This window comes from Lagopus muta, chromosome 19 (assembly GCF_023343835.1).
Source record: "Lagopus muta isolate bLagMut1 chromosome 19, bLagMut1 primary, whole genome shotgun sequence".
NCBI lineage: Eukaryota > Metazoa > Chordata > Aves > Galliformes > Phasianidae > Lagopus > Lagopus muta.
The window spans coordinates 6,388,923-6,411,824 of record NC_064451.1 but is presented as its reverse complement, the minus strand read 5'-3'; the positions used below and the strand labels follow the sequence as shown (position 1 = coordinate 6,411,824).

The following is a 22,902-nucleotide window of genomic DNA, read 5'->3' as shown; positions in this document are numbered from 1 at the left end:
ACGGCCGTGATTACATTTCTTTAATCAAACTGGGCAAGTATTTAAAACACTCGTGGGTATTAAAATAGAGTTTAAACGGGGTTGCTGTCTCTGTAGGAGGACTGCGCAACTCAGCTGTGTGTATCTCCAAATCTGACTTAAAAAAACCTCCTGTGTGTTTCAGTGAGCTGGAGCGTCTGAGCAATCTGGTTGGTAAACCATCTGAGAACCATCCCTTGCACAACAGCGGGCTGCTGAGCCTGGATCCTGTTCAGGACAAAACGCCTCTTTACAGCCAACTTCTTCAAGCCTACAAATGGTCAAATAAGGTAACGGAATACATCAGTGTAATTTACTTGTATATTCCTCTGGAATGAGTGATCTGTGATGCATTAGACCTCTCAGTATCTAAGAGTGTCAAAACAGGTATGAACTTGGTCAGCACAATGTGTACCCCGATGTATTTTCAAGGGTAAAAATTGTGTTGCAATGAAGGAGACTTGTCTACAAGGTCAAGGTTGGGCCCTTGTTTTTCTAAGAGGTGTGTTAAATTCCCAAGCTGAGAAATAGTTTCCAAGTTAGCTGTTTAGCGTTGTCTTAATTGATTGTCAGTAAACATTGTAGCAGAGAATGTTGAGTTGATCCCTTACCAAGCTTACCTCAAGAAAGGAAGCTGAGATGTTAATTGTCATCATCAGAAGTGATGATGACTTTCTCTACTATTATACTATACTGATGGCTTTCTATACTATTTGCTGTCGTTAACACTATGTGCACTTGACTTTATAAGAAACTCTGGATTTGAGTATATTTTTAAGGTAATAACATCCTTCGTGCTTTTAAAAATGAATTGTTGAAAGAAACTTTCTTCTGGTGAGAATAATTGAATAACACTGTTTGCTGAATGTGTCTAGGGACAGAAACTGAATAGATATACTTGTTCTGAACATATTGTTCTCATGGTTGGTCGAAAATATCCCTTTTCTGACATCTGATTTTATTGGATAAGTAAACATTGCATTATTGCAATAATATTAATCCCTGTCTGAGCATCATTATGCTTCAGGTTGCCTGTTCCCATCCTAATTTTTTTCAATCTGTACATTACTTTTTATAGAAGGGATGAAACTAATTAGTACTTAAGATTCTCCTTAAAAATCTTTTTGAAGGATTATTGATCTGCTACAAAATGTAAGAGATGGATTCACTCCTGTCAGTTGTTACTTGTGAGAGATTCCAGAGCTGTAGCTCTTAACTGCATACCAGACAGCAGAAGGAAGCAGGAATAATAAATCTGAAAATAGCAGGGTCATTAAAAGAAACAACTCTAAATTATTTATTGCAGTACATGAGCAAGGAAGGCTTTCTGGCTACACGAGAGCTTGGTAGGCAAATCCTTGCTATCAGCTGAGCCAGCTGATTAATGTTAGTCAGATTTAAGACAGTTCTGTAGAAGTGTTTGTGTGAGTACCACAGTATATGTGTATGGTTGCTCTTCAGAATGCAAACGTATGCTAATGTCTGCTACAATCAGTAGAATTCAACATCTGAAGAAATTTGGCTTGGTTGGCAGATAGGGGGCAGGGAAATGCAGTTTTAATGGTTGAGAAAAGTATCTTGTTTGCTTGGTTTTCTTGCTGTTACTCAAACCAGTTGTTGGCTCTGAAGAAGAAAGAATTATTTTGCTACTTTCAGGCAAAACCACTTCGCATTTATGCTTGAAAACTTACAATGCAGTGAAGTTACTTCTTCAGGGTATCATTAAAATTTTGGTAGAGTCATTCTGACGGAGTTTTTTGTTAAGAGTGTTACAGAGATTTGGAAAGTTTTTTTTTTTTTTTTTTTTTTTAATAATACTGGCTTCTGATGTCAGAGGTGTTAGCATCCTGTGCACTCACATGTGCCTTTAAATGTTCCAGGAGAAAGCCAGTATCTTTTAAAGTCATAGAATGGCCTGGGTTGAAAAGGATCTCAAAGATCATGTAGTTTCAACCCCCTGCTATGTGCAGGGCCGCCAACCAGCAGCCCAGGCTGCCCAGAGCCACATCCAGCCTGGCCTTGAATGCCTGCAGGGATGGGGCATCCACAGCCTCCTTGGGAGGCTGATTCTACCTTTTCATTTATCTTTTAGTTTAGTTCTATAACAGAACTAAAACGGATTGCTGAAGTTGTATTTCAGTGCTTTTGTCCTAATAGTTATTCTGAATTTTACTAGCTTCTTTTCTAAGGTGTGTAGTAGCCAGCAGACAGGAGGAGGTTGCCTTTGTTCTTGACAGCAGATGTGTTACCTGTGTTGGAGGTATTAACAGCAGGATACTGCTGTTAGCATTGGGGGCTGTTGTGGTGCTTGTATAGGTTGCTGCTTAGTTTTTAATTGTTAAAAACACTTCTTGAATAAGTGATATTTCATTACCTCTTTTGGCCACGTTTTGTTGTTATTACTTGAGCCTGATGTTTTCCGTTGCTTGGCAGGGAGAATTTAGGTGTGGTGTTGTGTCAATACACATTTAATTTTTAATTTGTGACCCTCTGTGGCTTGCTTGCTTGTATTTTTGATGAGCTGAGATAAGGGCATTTTCCTCTCTCTGATTGTTCACGCATTGCTTATGACATGAGTAGCTGTACAGCTGCCAGGGAAGGATAGATGGAGTAGAGTTTCGGGGCTATGGTGCAATTCCTAAAAGACATCCATGAAACAAAGGGGAAATGAACACATGCATGCTTCCTACTGTGTGTTTCAGTGCATCTTGTTTATTCTTAAAGCGTGGGAGTGTGGTAGTAAAGCAGCTTGTAATAAGGAAGGTCAGTAAAAATAGCTGAGCGGTGAATGATTTTTGGTGTATCGAAGTACTGTGTGCTTTTTGGGGAAAAAAAAGACTTTGCTGCATTCTTTTTTAATTATTTATTTTACTGAAAGCTGAAAGAACACTTAGAGACCTGAAACAGTGAGCATCTCAAGAAAATAAGTTAAATCAGCATTTCCAAAGTTATCCTCAGCCATAGGATAGTCAACATCCTCCTCCAAGTCTGCTTGGATAAAAGCTGAGGTATTTTTTTGGTATCTGTTTGTATCAGTATGTCTGCTTTGGAAGAAACAGCCTTGGCCAGTTCTAACAGTAGCCTTCCACATACCCTGGTCCACGCAAAGCCCTTTAGATAACAGCGCTGCCAAACTGTTGCAGTAGTTATTTCTTGAGATGAAAAGCTTTGTCTTGATGTGGGGTCAAATGAATACCTGTTGTTGGCTGGGTGTGGGATGCATGGCCAAGCTTTTGGAATTAAGTAGCCGCGTTGGGAGCTGTGGTGAAAATGATGTTCACAGACCTTTTCCTTACAGAACTGTGTTGTCCTGGCAGCTCTCATTATTTATTAGCACCTGCTATCCTGATATTTACTTACTGTAGTTTATCCAATAGTTTTGCAGATGGTGAAGTCATTCGTGTAATAGAAGCAGCTGTTGGGGAACTCAACAGCTTGTGAAGTGCTTTAAGTACACATACAAACAGATGTACAACTTTCCTTTTCCAGGTGTTTAACAGAGCTTAAAAACCAGTGCTGACATAAACATGGAAAGTTTAAAGTGATCTTAGTGCAAGAGCTAAGTGGTTTTGTCTTTGCTTTTGTAGAAGTCATGCAGGTAAGTTACTGTGGCTGTAGGGTGTGCAGAAGCACACAGTAGGTTTGGAACAGGTCTTCATAGATTCATTTGTTTTTCTCCTCTACAGTTTTATTTAAGAAATGACATTTTCTTCATCGTGGTTGAGGTAGTGTTGCTCAGAAGGATCTTTATGTGCCCTCTGATGCTGAAGATACAGTGTGAGATGAGACAGAATGGAGATGTTGTTCTGTATGGTATCATGACGAAGGAGTTCTGTGCTGTGAGTTATGCCTGAGGTGGCAGTGGGAAGGGATCCTGGCTGGTGTGAGCCCTGGTCCTGCTTACTCTACTGCCCTGCGTGCTGATGCTGACTTTTGTTGCCAGCTGCCTCTTTCTGCCATTCTGATAGAAGTCAAGGGAAATTATAAGGGAAATAAAGGGTTTTCTGGGCAGGAGTGTAATTATTGATGATGGGATTAAAGCAATATAATGTACATAGCCCAAATATAAAACACTTAATGAGCTCGTGCTGCTGTGGCTGTCTGATCCAGCTGCAGTAATGCTGGCAGTTAGGGTAGGCGCAGAGTTTTGGAATCCAGGAGTTTGAACTCATGCTTTCAGTATGGGAAGAACTTTGTCTGCTGCTTTGACGAGGTTATTTATTGCCTGTGGTGTATTCTTGTTCACCCTCTTTGCCCTTGGCAGAGCATTTGTATCCCCTCACCCTGTGCATGCCCCAGGCATTGTCTGTTCAGGTGCTCATTCCCTTTGACTGCAGTGGAACAGCAGATGTACAGCATGCTCTGTGCTCACCGAGCTGGGCGGGTGTTCTATAGGGCAGGTTCCCCCTCTCTTAGGAGGTGCTGCCAAGTACTTCACGTTCAGCATTTGTATCAATAGTGTAGATTTGTTGCTTTGTGGGTTTTTTTTTAATTATTTGATGTGAACACTCAAAATGAATCAGCTGCCCAACTGCCCAGAATTGCTCTTTCTACCAGCATTACAAAACTCTGAGCTTGCTGTACAGCAGCAAACCAAGTCTTCTCTGAGCTGCTGAGTAACTGCAGCATTAGCAGTGTCCTGACCCAGTACAGGAGATCTCCTGCATCTTGTCTTTATTTTCTCTTGGTGGGATGTGGTTTCAGACTCCCAAGGCGTATTATTAACAGTAGCACAACTAAGGGAAGTGATAGAGCTGTGGTCATGCGAACAGTTCATGTTATGTTAACATTTGTCCTTGACTTTAACTTCATTGAAGTCCGTTGTTGGCAGCACCACTGATGGTGCTTCTTTCTATTTGCTCTTTTACATTCCAGCACTTCAGGAATTTGCACCAATGTCCATAGATGTATTTGAATGGAAGGTTTGCTATTGGATGTTATCATTGTGACATGGGATGGAAACTTCCACAGACTTAGCAGAGATGCTGTAAAAGCTGCAAGAGTGCAGAAGTGAGCAGTTGTCATCAGTTTATTTGAAAGTTGTGCACTGGTAAAGACAAACCTGAAGAAAGATATTGCTGTTTGTGTGCATCTTAAAATACATTTTGAAGATATTTGGATTTCAGATTGTTATTTAGTAGCTTCCTGGTGAATTCAAAATTGAACTGTTGAGATAATTAGCGTTAATGAGTTAAAATGATTTTCAATCACATGACAAAAGAAAAAAGGAACATACAGTTTTTGTTCATTAAATTATCTTGATATGTTCTCTGATAGATTATTGGTATAAATTGTGTTTGCTGTAGATCTCAAAAAAAAAAAGAAGAAAAATCGATAGAGCCTGTAGAGAAATTCCAGACTTGCTGGGCTGCACTTGGTAGCTTAGTATTGATTAGACACAAATATTGAGCTTAATGACAATAAATGCCATTAAATGCTAACTATAATACTAAAGGAACACCGTTGAAGCAATATCTTTTTTTTTGTTCTTCCTGATTGTAAAATGAAGTGCTTGTTCCGAGGAACATTAATTTTCATTTCTGGATGCTCTCAAACATTGTGAATTTAATGTAGTTTTACAGTAGCATGGACAGTGTAACTGAGTTACTGTGTTGGCAGTTGGGTGGGAGTTCAGGCAGACAGCCAAGGTTTTGTCCTTCAGGACTTTGTGCTGAAAAAGCCCAGCGTTTTGATGTTCTGACACAGCGCTGTATGAAGGCTCAGCTTTTTCTGCTGAGATTCCATCCACCCAAACTGGGAGTTGTTTCTAAGCGTGCTGTAACAGCAGTGACAAATGCGTGGTGTCGCAGTGACTGCATCCCTCTTCTCAGCCATGGCTTCCCGAGGTTACTTCTGAAGAGCACCTGTGTGCTGGGGGGGAGCAGCAGGCTGTGTGCTGCACCTCAGCTCTCAGTGGGTGCGAGCTGTGAAGCAACGACTTGGGGAAAAGCAAAATCCCTTGGTTTGCTTACAGAGAGACTGAAATGGAAAGAATAAGATTTGAGTTGAAACAGAACAGCTGGTTATACGTTTTCCTTACAATGTTGTTAGCGCTGCGCATCTCAGTTTGCTTTGTGGGTGCAAAATCGGTGCATCATAGAGGGACTGGAATGCAGGGGCTCCTCTGGATTGCCTGTAGCATGGATAAGCCATTGGTGTTTGGATTCCTGGTGCTGGAGAAATGCACCGTGCACGTCCTGGTGATGTCCTGGGGTTTCCCTGTACAGAGCACAAAATAGGAGCTGGGCTGCTTGGGTTCTACTCTTGCCTTCCTTATTAATTTTTATTGTGATCTTGAGCACGATGAGTGATTTTATTTTATTTTTTCTGTGCCCCATTTTTCTTATGTTTAGAATTGAATAATAATATTTAACCTACTTCTTGGGAGATTCTGGTCTAAATGTGTCTCGAGTGCATTGGGTTCTTTGGGCAGAGATGTAGTGGATGCCAAGTGTTGTACGATTAGTGACTAATGGCTGCCTGTCCCTCTGGAGGAATGGATGCCATTTATGGGCTTTTAATTTCACGCAATTTTAGGCAAATGTTTTGGTGAAATGCCTTTGTTATTGACAATTACCTTAATGATTTTTTTATTCTTTATTTTTAAATGACAAGGCAACAGGTGGTTACCTCTTGGTCTCCAGCTGCTGCTGTTCTTAATTATTAGCCAGTTCTCTGCTTGATTAATATTAAATTTTATTATTGCAGAGTTGATTTTCAGCGAACAGAAAAAATGAGAGTAGAAAACTGAGGCAGTGTGCAAAATATCTATGGAAAAACACTGGGAGAGGTTATGAATGTAAAAACTGCCTCTATGTTTGATTGTGCCCAGGAGTGCTTCCCACGGCTGCGACTGGGAGCGCTGATGGTGGCTAACGCTGTTGCACCCATCTCCTTTTTAGGAGCAGTTTATTTGGACTTCATGGGCATTTCAGTAGATTGAGTGAGATTAGTTTTGTTACTTCAGGAAGAGAAGAGTGGCAATCACTTATTTGTCACTTCAAAAGAAAGACATGATTAGCCTTTGATTCTGGCTTGTTTTGCTGTATAGTTTTGACAGCCTGTGCCTGTGATCTTCCCAGACTTATAACTGTTATAATTGATGCTAGGCTGCCATTGTAGGGTAAGATTTATATGTGTGGAATTTGCCTTCCTTACTCTGTACTGCTACAATCCTTTGTTTCACATCTGAAACATCCTGAGAGTATGATAAGGTGTTTGGCTATTGTGCCTGGTGCTTGTTGTTATTCAGTGTATTTTTCAAGGCTCTAATCAAAATAATGCTGTAAGCAGTACTGGTCTCACTTTCCCTAATTATGGGAAGTGATATATCAATACACACTATTATAAATCACAGCTCCCTTGTCAGCTGGTGGGAATTATTTAATGCTTTGCAACACCTTTATTTGCTAATGAGTATTTTTCTCCTGTTTCTTTGCTAAGTATTAATGTTCTAGCTGTTAGCCTATTTCAGGATGGAAATGATTGATGCTGCTTTATTTTAACCAAAACTCTGCTGCCCACTCACAGCTCTTGCTCCCATGGCTGCTTTTCCCTCTGCAGAAGCTCTTCAGCCCATTCCCATTGGGTGACTGAGTTGTGACTGAGATGCCTGATGTGCAAAGCAGAGATTTCCCTTTCGCGTTTCCCTTCTGAGCTCTATGATGCTGTCATCAAACCAAACAGGTTAAAACTGCATTTCTAGTATCAATAACAGACTTTCAATAAAAATAAGCCATGCACAGGCACATCAGTGCAGCGTATAGGTGAATATCATGGTACAAACATAAGATTGGAATAAAAGACTTTACATTTAGATGTAGAGAAATATAACCAAGTATCACTCTATGTTGTATTGGGATTAATTGAAGAATATGTTGGACTGCAGAAGAAGAGGAGCATTGTAAGCAGCCCTTAGAGCTAGCACTGCTCTGAATTTTGTTTGTGAGCCCTCCCCATAGCTCTGACCAACTCGCTGCTGCTGAAACCTGCCTGCCCTCCTCTGGGTGGCACAAATTCCAGTCCCTCTAATTGTCCCAACAAACAGATTGCACAAAAACCTCCCAACGAACAGATTTTATCATGTGTGAAATGTTGAGGCTTTTTATCCTTTTTCACCCCCCCCACCTTTTTACATATTTGCTCAAAGACTTGATTGGCTTAAATTATCTCAGAAAACCATCATCTAATGCTGCCTAAAACAGTCCGATTTGCCATTGATTTGACTGGAGAATTTCTTGAGGTGTGCCCCCATTACTTGTGGTTCCTCTGAGCCAGGGGTGTGCAGGGTTTTGTTGTGTGGGAGAAGTGGTGGTGGTTGTAGCATGCTGCATCACAGCCCACAGGTAGGAGCTGTAACCATATTGGGGTCCTCATCTCCCTAAGGAAGCTTCTGAGTTAAATTAAAGATGTTCATAAAGTACTTGGGGACCTTCATATGAAGGGTATTCAAGAGATATGAGCGCTAATATAAAATAACTGATAGAGCTGATAAGCATCCTGTTGGTGTTCTTTATATGGAAACACTTTTTTTTTTTTCCATAGCTTCTGAAGGAAATCAAGCAAAACAGGAATTTTAATGATATCACCCTGTTGCTCTCCACTATTGTTGTTGTCAGATCTTTTGGTGTGTCTGTTGTTTATTTATTTTGGTATGTAGGACTGCCCTCGCCTCTCTAATCTCTTCTGGATTTCTCTTTCAGAGTTACTAAAATTGGTCCCCTCAAAAAGTTCACAGAGTGACTTAGCTCTTTGAATTCCACACAAGCAATGCTCATTGCTGCATCTTAATCAGGTACTGCAAATAACTGGGCTACAGAACATGGAAGTCACCTGGAAGCAAATAAATGTGATGTTGGTCTGTGGAAGGAGCTGTGCATAATCAGTGCAACTCAGATACCACCTGATGAAAACGTACATTTGGCAAAAATGACAGCAGTTTTTTTTTTTCAGGAGTTACTACTGGACTGCCAATATTGGAGATGTGTCACCCAAGGAGTCCATGGTGATCCCTGAAAAACAGCTGTCTGCTTTTGCAGGTGAACTTGTTTCAAATCTGGTCAGATACTTGACCCAGCTGTGAGGGATGCTCCAGTTTTGTGCATCAGGCTGCTGTGCTGCTTTGTGAAAGAGCTCTGCTGAGTGACTCCTGCCAAGGGAGCCAACTTCACTTCTGTTGTAAAGTGCTCCCTCTTGAGAAATGAGCTTGATTTTTATTTTTTTTCCTGCTGTAATTATATTCTTCTATCATTAGTTGGCTGTGAGTAGGAATGTGGAAAAACAATACTCTGAATGTGGTGGTTGGCATTGTAGCCTAGGAACTACCATCAGGCTTGTTCTGTGGTTATGGCAGCATCCCTTAACCTTGTAGAACTTCATGTGGTGCCACAGCAGGGCAGTTCAGGGCTGGGAGACAGAGATTGGAAGGTACATGAGAATATGGATGTGAGACTGCGAGCTGCTGTTCCTAACTCCTTTGGGATCTGATACCTCTCATTGGCATAAGCTGGCATTTAAATCAGAGTTGTATAGTCCTGAAGATGGAGAGAGCTTATCAGTACATGTTATCAGCTTCTGTGTCAGTGTAAGATTAGCCCGAGCGTGTAGCAATTTATTTTATCTCTTTTTAAATGTCCTGGCTGTAAGGCTTCCATTTGCACAGGAAACAAAACTGAATAAAATGTTGGAGCCACTGACATTTGTTCAGGTACAGTATGCCTAGAAAAGGCTGTCCTGTGGATTAATAAAAGATTTACTGAAAGCTGATTGACTGTACCGGCTGCTCGTCTGCTACCTTCTTGATCTTTTTGCAGAAGGATCAAAAGGCTCTGTGTGCTGAGCAGTGTTCCCTTGTTGTGCTCTGTTGCGAGGTTCTTGGCTGAGTGCGAGGTTCAGTCGTGCTCCAGTGCACCGCTGGATTTGCTGTGGCTGTAGGTTCTTGAGTTGGACGCCTAAAGCAAGGCAGGTGGGCAAGCTGAAATGGCTTGTGGCTGTAGCTGGGTGCTTGCCTGGTGTCTTAGCTAAAAAGGCATTTCTTAGCGCGTGCTTTTTTTCTAATACATGCTGATAATTGGCTTGCTCCCAGATAGCTGCTCTTCAAAAGGACGTGTACTGACAAGCTGATAGTAATAACTGAGATCCTTATTGGGTGGAATTAGTGTACATCGTTGTACTAAAAGTGATGAGCATGCTGAAATGCTAAGGATATTTTCAGTATTACTTCAGTTTTGGTTGGAAAGCCAAGTCTAGGAAGCTACATCTTATAGCATGTGATGAAGTCAAAGTGGTCTTTGATATTCAGATTTCTGCTTCAGAAGGAAGTTGTATTGAAAGCCCCCACCAGGCTTGATTAATTTGCCTGTTGTGTTTGAATTCTCCAAGCTTCTGTAACTGGCAGTGACATAGTGTTATAGGTGCTCTATATGTTTTGTGGGCTATTAGACACAAATTAATTATATCTAGATGTGACATTTTACAGCATATTCTAAAATAGATGTGTTTACTTCTCATTATATGAAACTGCAATTCCTGTGGAAATCGATGTTGAAAATACTCACTGAAAGCCTCCCAGGATCAGCAGGCATGAAAAAAAACAACTGTGCCCATGTGCAATTATTCACAAAAGTTGGGTTCAAGTGAATTATGTTAATCTTCTCGTGTCAACAGCAGTTTATTCTATTTTCCTTATTGCAGCATCCTGTTACTGCTAGTGAAAAGCCCCATGGCTGTGGACTAGAGCAGAAAGAGTCCTTTGGTATCTTTTAAACTGTTTGAAGCTGCCCATGGTTTGAAAATATTCAGGAATCTGTGATATGAGCTGTTTGACATTTTCCTATTCCAAACACTCAAAGGAATAAATCTCCATAAAGAGCAACTCAGTTTTAAAAGGAGCCTCTTTGCAACAGCATTTGGAATCTGAGGGTGTGACTTTACTTCCCTCTTTTGGCTGACCACCACGATAAAACAGCTGAATCAAAGACGTTCTCCTATGTAAGAAAATATATATATTGAGGTCTTGACAGCTTGTTTCCAGTTTTAGTCTAATTCAATTTGAAACAGCTGTTCCAGATCTCTGCAAAACGTTTTTTTTTTTTGATGGAAATCATGACATTCTCAGCTACAGCAGTGTTACTGGGTTGGGCCTTGGTTCAGAAGTTGGCTTTTCTTTGTGTTAAAATATTTCTTCATTCAGAGAAGATGCCATTTTTACATCACAGAAGCTGCATTCAAAGAGCAATAGCTTCTCTCTCCTCCCAGGGTTATCTCTTACTGTGGTTGGATAATGTTTCTGTCCCTGCATGACTTTTAAGAAAAAAACATTGCTGTGTGTTTTGCCATCGCTTAGGTTTTCATTCTAATGTTCCCTGCCCTACCCATATGCTTTCAGCTGGGTTCTATTTAGAGATTTTTCTGCAGTTGTCTGTGCACTCAGCCTTAGCAAGTTCTCTGGCTCGCCTTATGCTTCAGTCTTACGCTGGAGTCAGATCTCATATTTTCAGATATGTCACATTTTCAGTTTACTTGGTGCCTTTTTTTCCTTGTGCCCTCCCTCCTCCCCCCCTGGGGTTGGGCTTCATGGGGGGAGGGAGGGCATTTCCCAGAGCTGAGTGTAGAAACCTTGGAGGTCTCAGAACTGATGGGTAAGCTCTGTCGTGAGATCCTAACGTGGAGTGCAGTTAGGAACTTTCTGCATGGAAGAATTTGCTGTCTAGTGGGCAGTGTGAACACACATGTGTTAAGATGGTGTTAAGATGGTGTGTGTCATTCCTGATGGGAAGAGTGATGGTTTCAAGAGCAGCCGTGCTGCTAATGGCATGGGAAGAACTGGACTTGTCCTTGCCTTTCTTTGTAGCTTGCTGGATGGATTTCACAGCTCACTTCATTGTGCATGGCTTTGTCTTCTCATCTGTCAAATATTTCTGCTCCAGAATGAGTACTTGGAGTAATCAGACAGACTGCTGTGAGAGGAGCAGGGTGCTGCTGGTTGCAATCTCACTTGTGAGCCTGCTGCAGACCAGTGCCTTCCCAAAGCTCTCTTGGGTTATCTGTTAAGGCACATTTTATCAGCTGAAATAAAACCTGACATCTAGCATGACTCGAAAGCTTTGCTACTTAAAGAGCTGTTAAATATGTTTTCCATTCCAGGTTCAGCATTTTGCCTGGCAAATACTTCGGAACGTTTATCACTTTCCTTGAGTCTTTTTTCCCACAGTCTAAGGAACCTGACTTGGGGTTGTGTTAGGATTAACTGAGATTACTGGCATCTTCTCTCCATCCCTCTTGTGTACCTTGTATGAATACATCCTAATAACTATTGATATTGCATTCATCCTGTGAGAGGCAAAGACCTTTAGTGTCTGCTGATGCTGCAGTTTCTGATGTTGTGTTTTTCTTGCAAGTAAAATCAATTGAGACAAATCTTAGTAACTTTTACAGCAAAATAAAATGTCTATGCCAGGCAACCACTGAAAGTTCTTTTTTTTTTTTTGTTTGAGTAAGGAGATGCTCTTAGATCACATCTACGGGGTTGTCCAGCAGAATTGATTGGTTGATCCACTAGATTTAAAGGTCAACTGTAATCACATTTCAGGAAGATTGAAGAAGATACAAAATTGCTGCTATGCTTTTCTGAGTCCTATACCTGCTTCTGATGCTCTTTGCTTTTCCCCCTGTACGCTTTAATTTACTCAGCTTGAGCATCAATACGTAAAGGGCACGGGTCAGGGAGCCTGCTTTGTCTTGTCAATGAGGGAGCTGGTTAGTTGCTGTCTTCCAAACTGATCCCTTCCTTCTGGAGGATGGGAAGCAGATGGAAGGAGTGCTACAATCCGTGTGAATGGAAGAAACAAATCCCTTTTTTGTAGAGGAGTGCTGTGAAGAAAACTGCAACACAGTTGTCAGCCTGAATTCATCCAGGAGATGATATTGTCCCTTTAGAATGCACAGGTGGAATAGAGAGTGGAGGCGTTCGATTGTGAGGAATCAGAGGAACATCCGTTCATGTCACAGCCTGGTATTACATAGTTGGTATTACGTAGTATTACTTGCTGTAATGGCAAGGCAGGTTTGGAATACTGCTTGGGAAAGGTGCTGTTTCAGAGCCAGATTTCCATGTGAAAGGCATGGAAGACCTGCACTGAGACATGAATACATTTCTTGTTAAGTTTTGCAGCATCACAAACAAGATGACTGCTTTGCCATAGGAAAAAAGCAGGGATGTGGGACATCAAGGGGTTTGGATACAATGCCAAAAGAATCTGATATGAAGAGGAATTGATGGAGAAAAAGGTGATTTAGTTTGATAAACCAGAACACGTTTGTGATTCTTAGAGGTTTTCATCCTTTGTGATGATTTATGTTCCTGTACAGATAAGCCTACTCTTCTGTGTGGGTCTTTGATAGAGTAACAGAGGAGAAAAGGTGTTAAAGAGGAATAGATGTGAATGGCAGGGGAACTTTTCCTGCATCAGGGGATACTGCGTTGTGTATCTGATGATATGCCAGCTGTCTTGCCACAGTGAGGGTTTTCTTAGGTTGAAAGATGTCCCTTAGAAAAAAATACTTCTCAAAAGTATCAGCTGGGGAGGATATTAACCAATGTATGGAGGATATTTGTTGTAGAACTCCAAGAGTCTATGTTAGCTCACGAAGTACTGTCCTTAGTGCATTTTCATACATGCTACCTTGTAACATGCAGTCATTCCTGTACGTATGGGAATCAAGGATCTGTAGCTTTTGTGCAAGCATCCATGACCTGCCTTAGAAATAGGTACTGACATACAGCAGAAGCTGAAGGATGTGGGTTGGCTGGACTGAGGACTTCAAAGAGGTTGAAAACAGGCATACGTCTATTCACGAAGCTCCCAGATTTTGGGGAGTCATCAGGTTATAAGGGAATGCTGCTTTGTGGAAGGAAGCTTGCAAGGTTTAAAGAATAAGACAAAAAGCAGCACACGATCAGTAAGAACATGATAGTACAACGCTGATTGCAGTTTATGCTTTTTGCTTGTTTTCCCTCCAAATCACAGAGTTCTTTCCTGAGTTTGGTAGTCCTGCCAGCAGGATGCTGTTGTGAATGAAAACAATTTAATGTAAGAGCTGTCGTTTGCCAACATAAAATTAGAAAAAGGAAAAAATTTGAGTATTTGAGCAAAATAGGTACTTAATCAAACATAATCCCTAGCTTTCTTGAGGGGAGCAGTGCTGGTGGCAGCTGTTATGGTAGGCATAGTGCTGTGACTGTGTGCTGGGCATTGCTCTGCAGGTTCTGTTCTAATACTTGTTGTGTGATCAGCTCCCAAAGAGAAATGTATGCTGAATTCCTCAAGATGAGTTACTTTAAGGAACAATCATTTTGGTTGCTGACTGAGAGCAGTAACAAACTTGTGCCTTCATGCTTCTTCTACAAACTAGACAGAAGTGCTGTCAGCTGTGCTTTAATGCTGATTCCTTTCAGAATGCTGCCCAGTTTATGCCTTCCCCTCTGTATCTCAGAAGATGTGAACTATGGAAAGTTTTGTGATTAATGTATTTTCCTTTGTAATCTATTCATCTTTGTCCTTTGATGGAAATTAAACTGGTTGGCTTTCTTGCTGATTGGTGTCCTGCTGCTGCTGCATTTCTGCCCTCTGACTGCTGCAGGCTGGCTGGGAGAGCTGCCCATGCTGTGAGTTGGTTGGCTCTGAGTGTGTCCTCAGGTCTGGAGTGTTATTTCCACCCAAAACCAGCTGTTTATCTGCTCCAGTGGCTGGAAACCTCCCTTGGCAAATGCTGGTTTTGTTCTACCTAGTTCAAGTCTGCCAGAAAGAAGAACAGAAATCGAAAACCCCACAGCTTGGTGATGCTGCCCAATTGCAGGCTGTACCAGCTCTGTGGTTGTGAGCCTTCGCTATGCAGCTCTTGCTCAGTGCACTTTTATTGAAAGCAGAACTGAGTAGCTGACAGCCATTCTGAGTAATGTGGGATTATGGGGAGGGGGACAGGACAGGAGGAGGAATGCTGCTGGTGCTGGGCAGTTTGCATGCATATATTTGCACAGAACTGTGCAAGAAAAACTGAACTAAATCACGGTCTTACCGAGGCGTACAAGCTTACTGAACTAATAAATATATATTTTTTTCTTTTCTAAATATCCAGAACCAATGCAATTCAGTTTGCAGTGACTGTTGCAACAACTGGACAAGCCAATGCTGCTACATCACTGCGGTGTCCCCGTGCTGATGGCTCTCGTGAAGCAATCCCCCAATTGCAGAGCCATCTGTTTCCCTACTGTCCAAACATTAGGCTCAGTAGTATAAATTACAAACTGCTCCGTGGCTTTTGACTGCTCCTGTTTGCTTAGCATGCCAGAAGCGAGCCTTCAGCTCTCAGCACCATTTATAAGCTTTACTTGCTCTTTTATTTTCTTTAACGACTCGGGCAAATGCTTGCAGTTGAATGAATTGTCAGTTGTTCGATGTTGCCAGAATGTTGACTTGATAAAAAATAAGCTTTGAAAGGGATGTAGATAGCATCCTTACTAATTTATTATGCTTTTTATTCATGATGGTCACCTGAAGCAATAGAATAACGTTAGCAATTTTTACTTCATTATTGATGAAGTGTACATAGCAGTGAGAGGGCTGCTTAGGTGGTGCCTTCAACTGGGGCACTGCTGGAATGTTAGGTTTTGATATTGTGAGATTTTCTTAGCGATATTCAGGATATAGAAATAAGGTACGTCCAGAGCTCAGTGCAGAGCTGAAATGTCTGGGCTCCATGGTGGAGAGTTCAGTGTTAATTAGGTTAGTGAGGAGTGCCTGCAAGGCTGCTGATCCGTGAAGAGTCAAAAGCATGCCAACCTCTTTTGAAGTCCATAAAAATTAATCATTCAGGTTTACCCACTGTTTTAATTCTTTCCCGTGGCAACTTGGAAAAAATGCCTCTGTCTTAAAGCCCTGATAACAGCAGGGCAGATTTCTAGCTAAACTAGAAATTGCTGGGTTTTATTGTGTCCAAAAGATAACATTTCAAATGCTGCTGGGCATTTAGTTGTGTGAACGTTGCAGGGCTTGTTGGTGAGGGGTGTTTGTGCTGAGTACACTGACAGCTGCAAGTCTGCTCTTCAAAACTCAGGCTTGGCCCTGAGTATCATCCTCTCTCCTCTCTACTCCTGTTTTGAACCCAGTAAGGAGAAGCATATGTTTTCTTGCATCAGACTCATTGGTGTTACCTTGTGAAGCATGACAAGGTCATGCATTTGTATGGCAAAAGAGAAAACCTCAGATTAGATTTGAGCTATCTTAGACTTGTGGGGTTTTTTTTCAGTGATGTATGACAGATTCCCATGATATACATGGTTAAATTTCCATTCATGTAGGTATGCATGTGCTGATGCTACATTGCTGCTCCTGAAATTGGTACTGTTATATTATTAATATTGCAGATCATGCCAAGGAGGTGTCTTGCATTTAATATAGAACATAAGAAGGCTTGCCTGCCCCGTATGAAAATCTCAAATTGGAAGTGAAGATGCTATAAAAATTTAAAAGCTACAAGGTCAGCCTGAAAATCATGTATTTTAAAAGCAGGAAATCATCTATTTTTAACAGCACATTTCCTTACCTGTTAGTACCTTTACTAATAACATATTCAGTTATTAAGGCTTGAAAAAGGTTTTAAGCCTTACTTTAATTGCAAAACTGTTTTGTTACCATTTTGTTCAGAGCCTGTTAAATCTGGGCTCTCTGGTTGGGTGACATGAGAACTGATCAAAAGCATTTGGATTCCTGCACTCCCTCTGTATGATCAAACAAGCTGAATTTCTATTACTCATAAAAGGTAATGGATGTCTGGCTTGTTTTGTGTCTTTACTGCTGGGGGAGACATAAGAGGGTTCTTTGTTTTAGCAAGAAAAAACCAAAAGAAAAAAAGTAATTAAAAATAGAAATTCTATTCAAGCTGCAGCTGAGGTGTTTGGTTTAAACACTTGTGGTAGTAAGCATTGGAACGTGGGGGAGGGATGGTATGAGATTGTGCCTTGGAGGACTTCAGAGGTGAGTGCATGTGTTGGTTTTTTTAGCTATGTTGGCTATATTTTCAGGACAGAATAGCTTACAATGGGTATGAAGCAAGGCTGAGTACTCGCAAAGGTTCTGTTAAGTTCACTTAGTATTTCCTCAGAAGCTTGTGCCAAGAACTGACTCCAGCTGTCCAGGCTCTTAACCATCATGTGCCTTTTCTTTTGTCTCTCCTGGGCTCAGTGACTGTGTTCCGTCTGATCTGAGACTTAAAATGAGAAGGGTCTTTATCCGTGAGAACAAACTGTCCTCCAGAGCACAGAACTCAATTTGAAGGTTTGGAATCTCAGGTTTTGACTTAACTTTCAACACGTAGCTAGTAGGATGTGCTTTGGTGCCAATTAGTGGCTGATCAAGACAGAAATTAATGGTGATGAGCTCCTTTATTTTAAGTGATAGAAGTGTAAGGGGGGAGGGGGTAAAGATTTTAACTTTAACCTTGCTCACAACCCAACTTAAAGCCACTTTGGGCAGCTTTGAAGAGCCGTGGTGCATCTGTCAGCTGTTATGGTCTATAGGAGCTCTACTTTAGGTGCACGAGTGGTAAATCATTCAGTGCTCTTAAGGTCTAAGCTTGCTCAGATCCACACCCAACACGAGCGGAATAAGAATTGTGAAGGTGAACTTAATCTTTCCAAAGAAATCGGGTAAAGCAGGAGAATATCATACAAGACATCTGAGAAGATGAGTGTGGGCATTGTGTGTAATACCGTAGGTACCATTTTTACATGAAAATGGGTGCTGGGTAACTGTTATGCATCCCTGCGATCCGATGGACGGTGCTGACTGGAGGTCCCTTGGAAAGAGGTGTGCAGTCAAAGTCGGTGCTGAGCACGAGCAAAGGTATTGCCTCGTTACTGAATGCTTTGTTTGGGGCCTTAACAGTCTGTAATGGGTTAAAAGAACACGGCTTCTCTCCTCCTGTACATCAGCCGTTAGGTATGAAATGTTTAATCGGTCAGTGCAAAAACTCAGATCTCACAATAAAAGGATATGTTATAAATACAATTCAAAGCTGTCCGGAGAGAGCTGCTTCCTCTTGGTGGCAGTGAGAGAGGGGTAAATAAAATAATTGATGTGCCCCATTAGCTGTCAACCAAGTTTCACATGACGTGTCTTTCCTTTGGCACGCATACAGCAGCAGCGCATTTTAGCACCTCGCCTACAGCATCCACCTCCTGACAGCAAGCCTTGCCAATAGGAAAGCGTTCAGCACTTCATTATTTCTACAACCTGAGTGCATTTGCAAATTAATTGATGTGTGGGAGGAAAGGCATCTGCTATTGTAGAAGTCCCAAACTGTTGCAGAGAAACTAGAAATAAACTGGGTAGCTGTAGTGAGCTGGTGTGCTGGTGCAGGTGTTGAAGGCTGTCTTGACTGTTTTTATTGCTGTCTTTGATACGTTCTTTCTTTTGAAAAAGAAAAACAAACCATTGGCTGAGCAGTGGAAACAGATAGTATGCTGAAGAGATGGATAATAGCAGACGTGTATGGGTAGTTAGCAAAGGGTTTCGTACTTCTTACTGGCTCAGCACCAGAAGAGAATTTTAATTAGGCCTGTAATGAATGACTGGGAGCATTTTAAAGGCGATTAATCTTGTGGTGTGATTGAGTTAATTACAATATCATTACAAACTCCCATGAAAATAATACGAGGTATATTCCATTTGTTTTAATCCTAAATTTCTGAGGTCCCCACTGGCTTCATCTGTAACATGGTGGAAACCTTCCCTATGGGCAGAGAAAGCTGCAGAACTGCTCTGTGCTGCATCCCAGCACCCAGCCCCTCCAGGCCCTTTCCAGGGCTCTATAAGCTGCTGCCATCCTTAAAACAGCCCTTCTTGCAGGGGAGCTCATCTATTCTAGCTTTCATTGCATGTTGTAGTATTTCCTTGTTTTTCTGCTCAGTTAGCTTGCCCGAGTGTGGAAGATGAGGATGCGTAGTCTATTTTCAGAAATAAAGATTACAGCAGCTTTTGAACTCTTTGTGCTGTGGTTTAAAAAAAAAAAAGCATATCAGAAGAGGTGTTTTTGCAAAGCATATGGCATTTACACTAGTTCTGACTACAGTAAGTTTTGGATTTGGTTGTAAAACAGCTCTCTGCTTTTTGCACTCTCTAGTCAGAGTGTGACATCTTCAACAGATGGACAGATAAACTTTCCATAATCCATGCCTTTCCTTTCAGAGGAGGAGATGAGATTCTCATTTGTAAAAGTTGTTGAGGAAAACCTCATCTGTATAAGTCTGTTGTAGGCTCAGATGTCAGGGTGTGAAAATGCGATGGATACGCAGCTGAGCGCTGCAGTTATTGATATTTTGGGGGCTCTTCTGGCAGCTGCAGAATCAGCCTTGCCTTTGCCTGTGCTCTGAGCCTCATTAGATCATTTGCTTCATCTGTTTTCAGAGCCGTGTGCTTAATCATGGAACAGGCATCTTGCTCCAATCCACGTTCTTTCTGTATTGGCTAATATTTGGTCTTGTTTGCTTCTCGTAACCGTGCACCATCAGGATTGGTGTGGTTTAGTATTTAGAACAGCACCATCAGGAGGGTTGTTCCAACCTGAATTAACCCTGCTGGGATGGTAGAAGTGCCTTTTTTTCCTTCAGTAACTTTTCTGGTCACACTTCTATATATTCCATCCTCTTGACTATTACAGATTTTGTAAATAGTTTAGAAATGCCAGCCGGTGATGTATGGGCCTCTTTAACATTTCTTTGATTTATGTGCACTGTGCTGAGAAAAAGCAGAGGAAGCACATTATTCTGGGGGAAAATGTTGCCACTCTTCAGTTTTTTTCAGTCTTAGTTAAAAGCTACATTTTTATCCATCAAACCTGATAGATTCTTTGTTCATTCCTGAAATCATTCATAACTTAACTCCTTGAAGTCTAAAGAAATAATTTGGCCAACATTTTGATGAATGCCTATTTGTATTTTTTATTTTTTTAAATCCTGCTAGACATTTCTTTTAACCCGATTTTTCCAAACTGGAATTTTTCATTGATCACAGGTTGATCCTTTGAAGTACAGACATTAAAAATTACTGAAGCTGGGGGTTTAACATCTTAAATTTTGTTTGTATTTTGCTGTTTTTAATAATGCGTTGCACAAATTAACGTTGAAAAATACATGGAGGTTTCCAGCACTGCAGGGTAGGATGATTTCCTTTGAAGGACTGCAGATGTGTGATTATCCAGCTTCCCATATAAAGGTCCTTATTAAATGCAGAATGTTAATTTTGCTCTAATCGGGTGTTTTATTTCGGAAGTCCATGTTGTAATTCACAAAGGACTATTCTGAAAAATTAAAATAGAAAAAAGCACACAAAAATCCTGTAATTTACAGTTCCTAGCTATCATGTAATATTGTTTCAGCTGGAGAAACTGGTCAGTGAAGCTTCTTCAGGAGGAGCTCGCTCATGTTTTTGGCTGCCTTCCTTACCTGTGCCTGGCTGCACACCTTGGACTGGTTGGGTTTGCATAAGTTGCACATTTTATTGAAGGAGAACATCTATTTCTTTATTCCAAGTAGTTTGTTTGCTATAGTAGCAAAGCTCAACCACAGTGCTGCAACCTGTGGCATGCGGGTAGGCAATTTGAAGGGGCTTTCTGTAGCTGATTCCAGCCCTTCATTCTACCACTTAATTTCCAAGTACCTTCACATTTCTTATTTAAGCACCTGAGCATCCCCTGTCAGCAAGGCAGCATGCTGCTCTTTATCCTGTCATAGCTGCCACCTGAGCCCCCGACACAAAAGGTTTAGTCTGGGGCTTTAGAAAATAATAAGCCCAGCACAACAGCAGTGTCTTCAGTTCAGAGATCTGATGGTTTTTAAGGGAGCACTAGGGAAGATAAGAATGGAATCCTTATTCAGCCTGGAGTCCCTGCTACGGATTGTTTGCCCAATGCAAGGAGAATCCTTTTCTCAAAGAAGAATTGAGGTTTTCTGTTGAATATTGGTCCAGGGCACTTCTTACTTCTTGAGACTAATGAAGTCCACAAAGTAAACATATCAAGTGATGTGACTCCACTTCTGCATCACTGACTGTGACTGCCTCTGTCCCAACTACTGCCTTGGGCTCAGGGTTACCTGAAATTGCTGCTCTTTGTTGCTGTATGTGTTTTTATTTTGCTGTTTAGATGCAGAATGCAGTGTAATAATTCCATCCCACTTCTGGGGATGCTTTTATGTGTACAGGTTGTAGCTCCGCATCCAATGGAATGCCAGTTTATTTCCACTGAATTATATTTATTGCAGGAAACACTGTCATCTGGAATCAGCACTTTCATTCATATCCTTCAGAACACCTGAACATTTTAATAGGCATTTTTAGCATAAAATATTTATCTCCTCAGAAGAGATAAATAAGGCAGTGCACTCTGTAGCCCTGGATTATGATTGCCTTTTTGAAGCCTACTGGCTGCATAGAGTTGCTTTGTGCTGATGTTAACCAGTAAGTATGAGTATGTAACTATTTAATAAATTCTAAAACACTTAAAAAAATGAAGAAAAAAAAAAAAGAACTGGGAAGAGGAGGAGTGCCTTTAGGAGAGGCTTTGAACAGTGCAGATGATTGTATTGGCAGTGAGGATGCAGATGCTGAATTTTTGACCAATTCCTTGGAAGTGCCAGATTTGCAATCTCTGCATAGTTAAAAGCCAAAGGCTTCCAAGCAGTATTGGAATGAGGGGATGTTGATGCAGTCATTCATCAGCAGAACTTCAATGTTTTTGGAAGAAAAGTGTAGGATGAACGCAATTTAAGGCTGAAATCTAATGCTAATTAAAACAGCGCTTTCAGCAAAAGTATGAATCCAAAGACAATAGGATAAAAGACATAGGGAAGGCAAAGCATTAAGGCCAACGGGGAAACGTATCGATGCTTCTCCTGTTTTATCAAGTATATACATGGGTGAACTTGTTCTTCAATTCCCAGCCCTGGGAGGAGAAACCTAAGGAAAAGCAAGGTCGTGTCTGCAGAGCGCTGCCCACCGATGGTTATTGACCAGCACTGGCAGTGTGCATCCCAATGCAATGCAAATAAGATCAGCTGCATGCAAGAGGCTTTTAACAGAAGTGCGAGCTCATTAGTTTCACGCTGTAGTTAGATCAGGGAGATCAGGAAAGGATGGAATAACTTTTGTAGTGGGATTTGGAAAAAAAAAGAGAATGAAATGGGGGTAGGCCTTGTTCCCCTAATGGATAGATATTTGTTGTTTAAATAATCTCATAAACTGGGAAGTGATGGAGGGATAAATGTTTAAAAATAATAGAACAAAGTGTCCTAATTAAGTTGTAAAGCAGAGCAAAAGCACAACATCTAGCTTTCTTATTAACTGAACAGCCTGCAACACAGTTCAACAAGAGGAAAACCAATGAGTAAATAAATTGGAAACTCTGCTCTTTTGGTTTATTGATGCTGTTACGGCCAAGCTGAGAATTCAGCTATTCTAAAATGATCAAACATTGTTTGGGGAAAAAAAGAGAATTTCTAAACTGGCCTCATTATCTGAGACGAGCTTAAAAATAACAATTAAGGTAGTGTAATTCCTCTTTTGCTTACTTCAGTGTGCAGAGATGAAACTGTGGGAGTGTCCTGGCTGCCTGATGATCGCTCTTTTCAAAAGAACAGCCAGAGTTTTATCATAACAGACAAATCCCTTGTTAGCTGCAAGGGAGAAATAATATAATGATGGGGGGCAAAGTACCATGCAACTCAAAAGGAAACAAACGTGCATGCATTTGCTAGTATTGCAGTGAAAATTCTTTGATAAGAGTCTGTCAGGCACTTCTATGAAACCCAATTGCTCCAAGAGATGCAAATTT

The 22,902-nt window shown here is 41.1% G+C and overlaps 1 protein-coding gene across 1 annotated transcript in view; it reads left to right on the top strand.

Moving 5' to 3' along the window:
* MED27 (mediator complex subunit 27) overlaps positions 1 to 22,902 on the top strand; it is an 80,476-nt gene that overhangs the window by 2,578 nt on the left and 54,996 nt on the right. Inside the window, exon 2 of the mRNA XM_048965661.1 lies at positions 164 to 308. Within this exon, the coding sequence (XP_048821618.1) occupies positions 164 to 308 (145 nt within the window). The remainder of the gene's footprint in view (positions 1 to 163; positions 309 to 22,902) is intronic.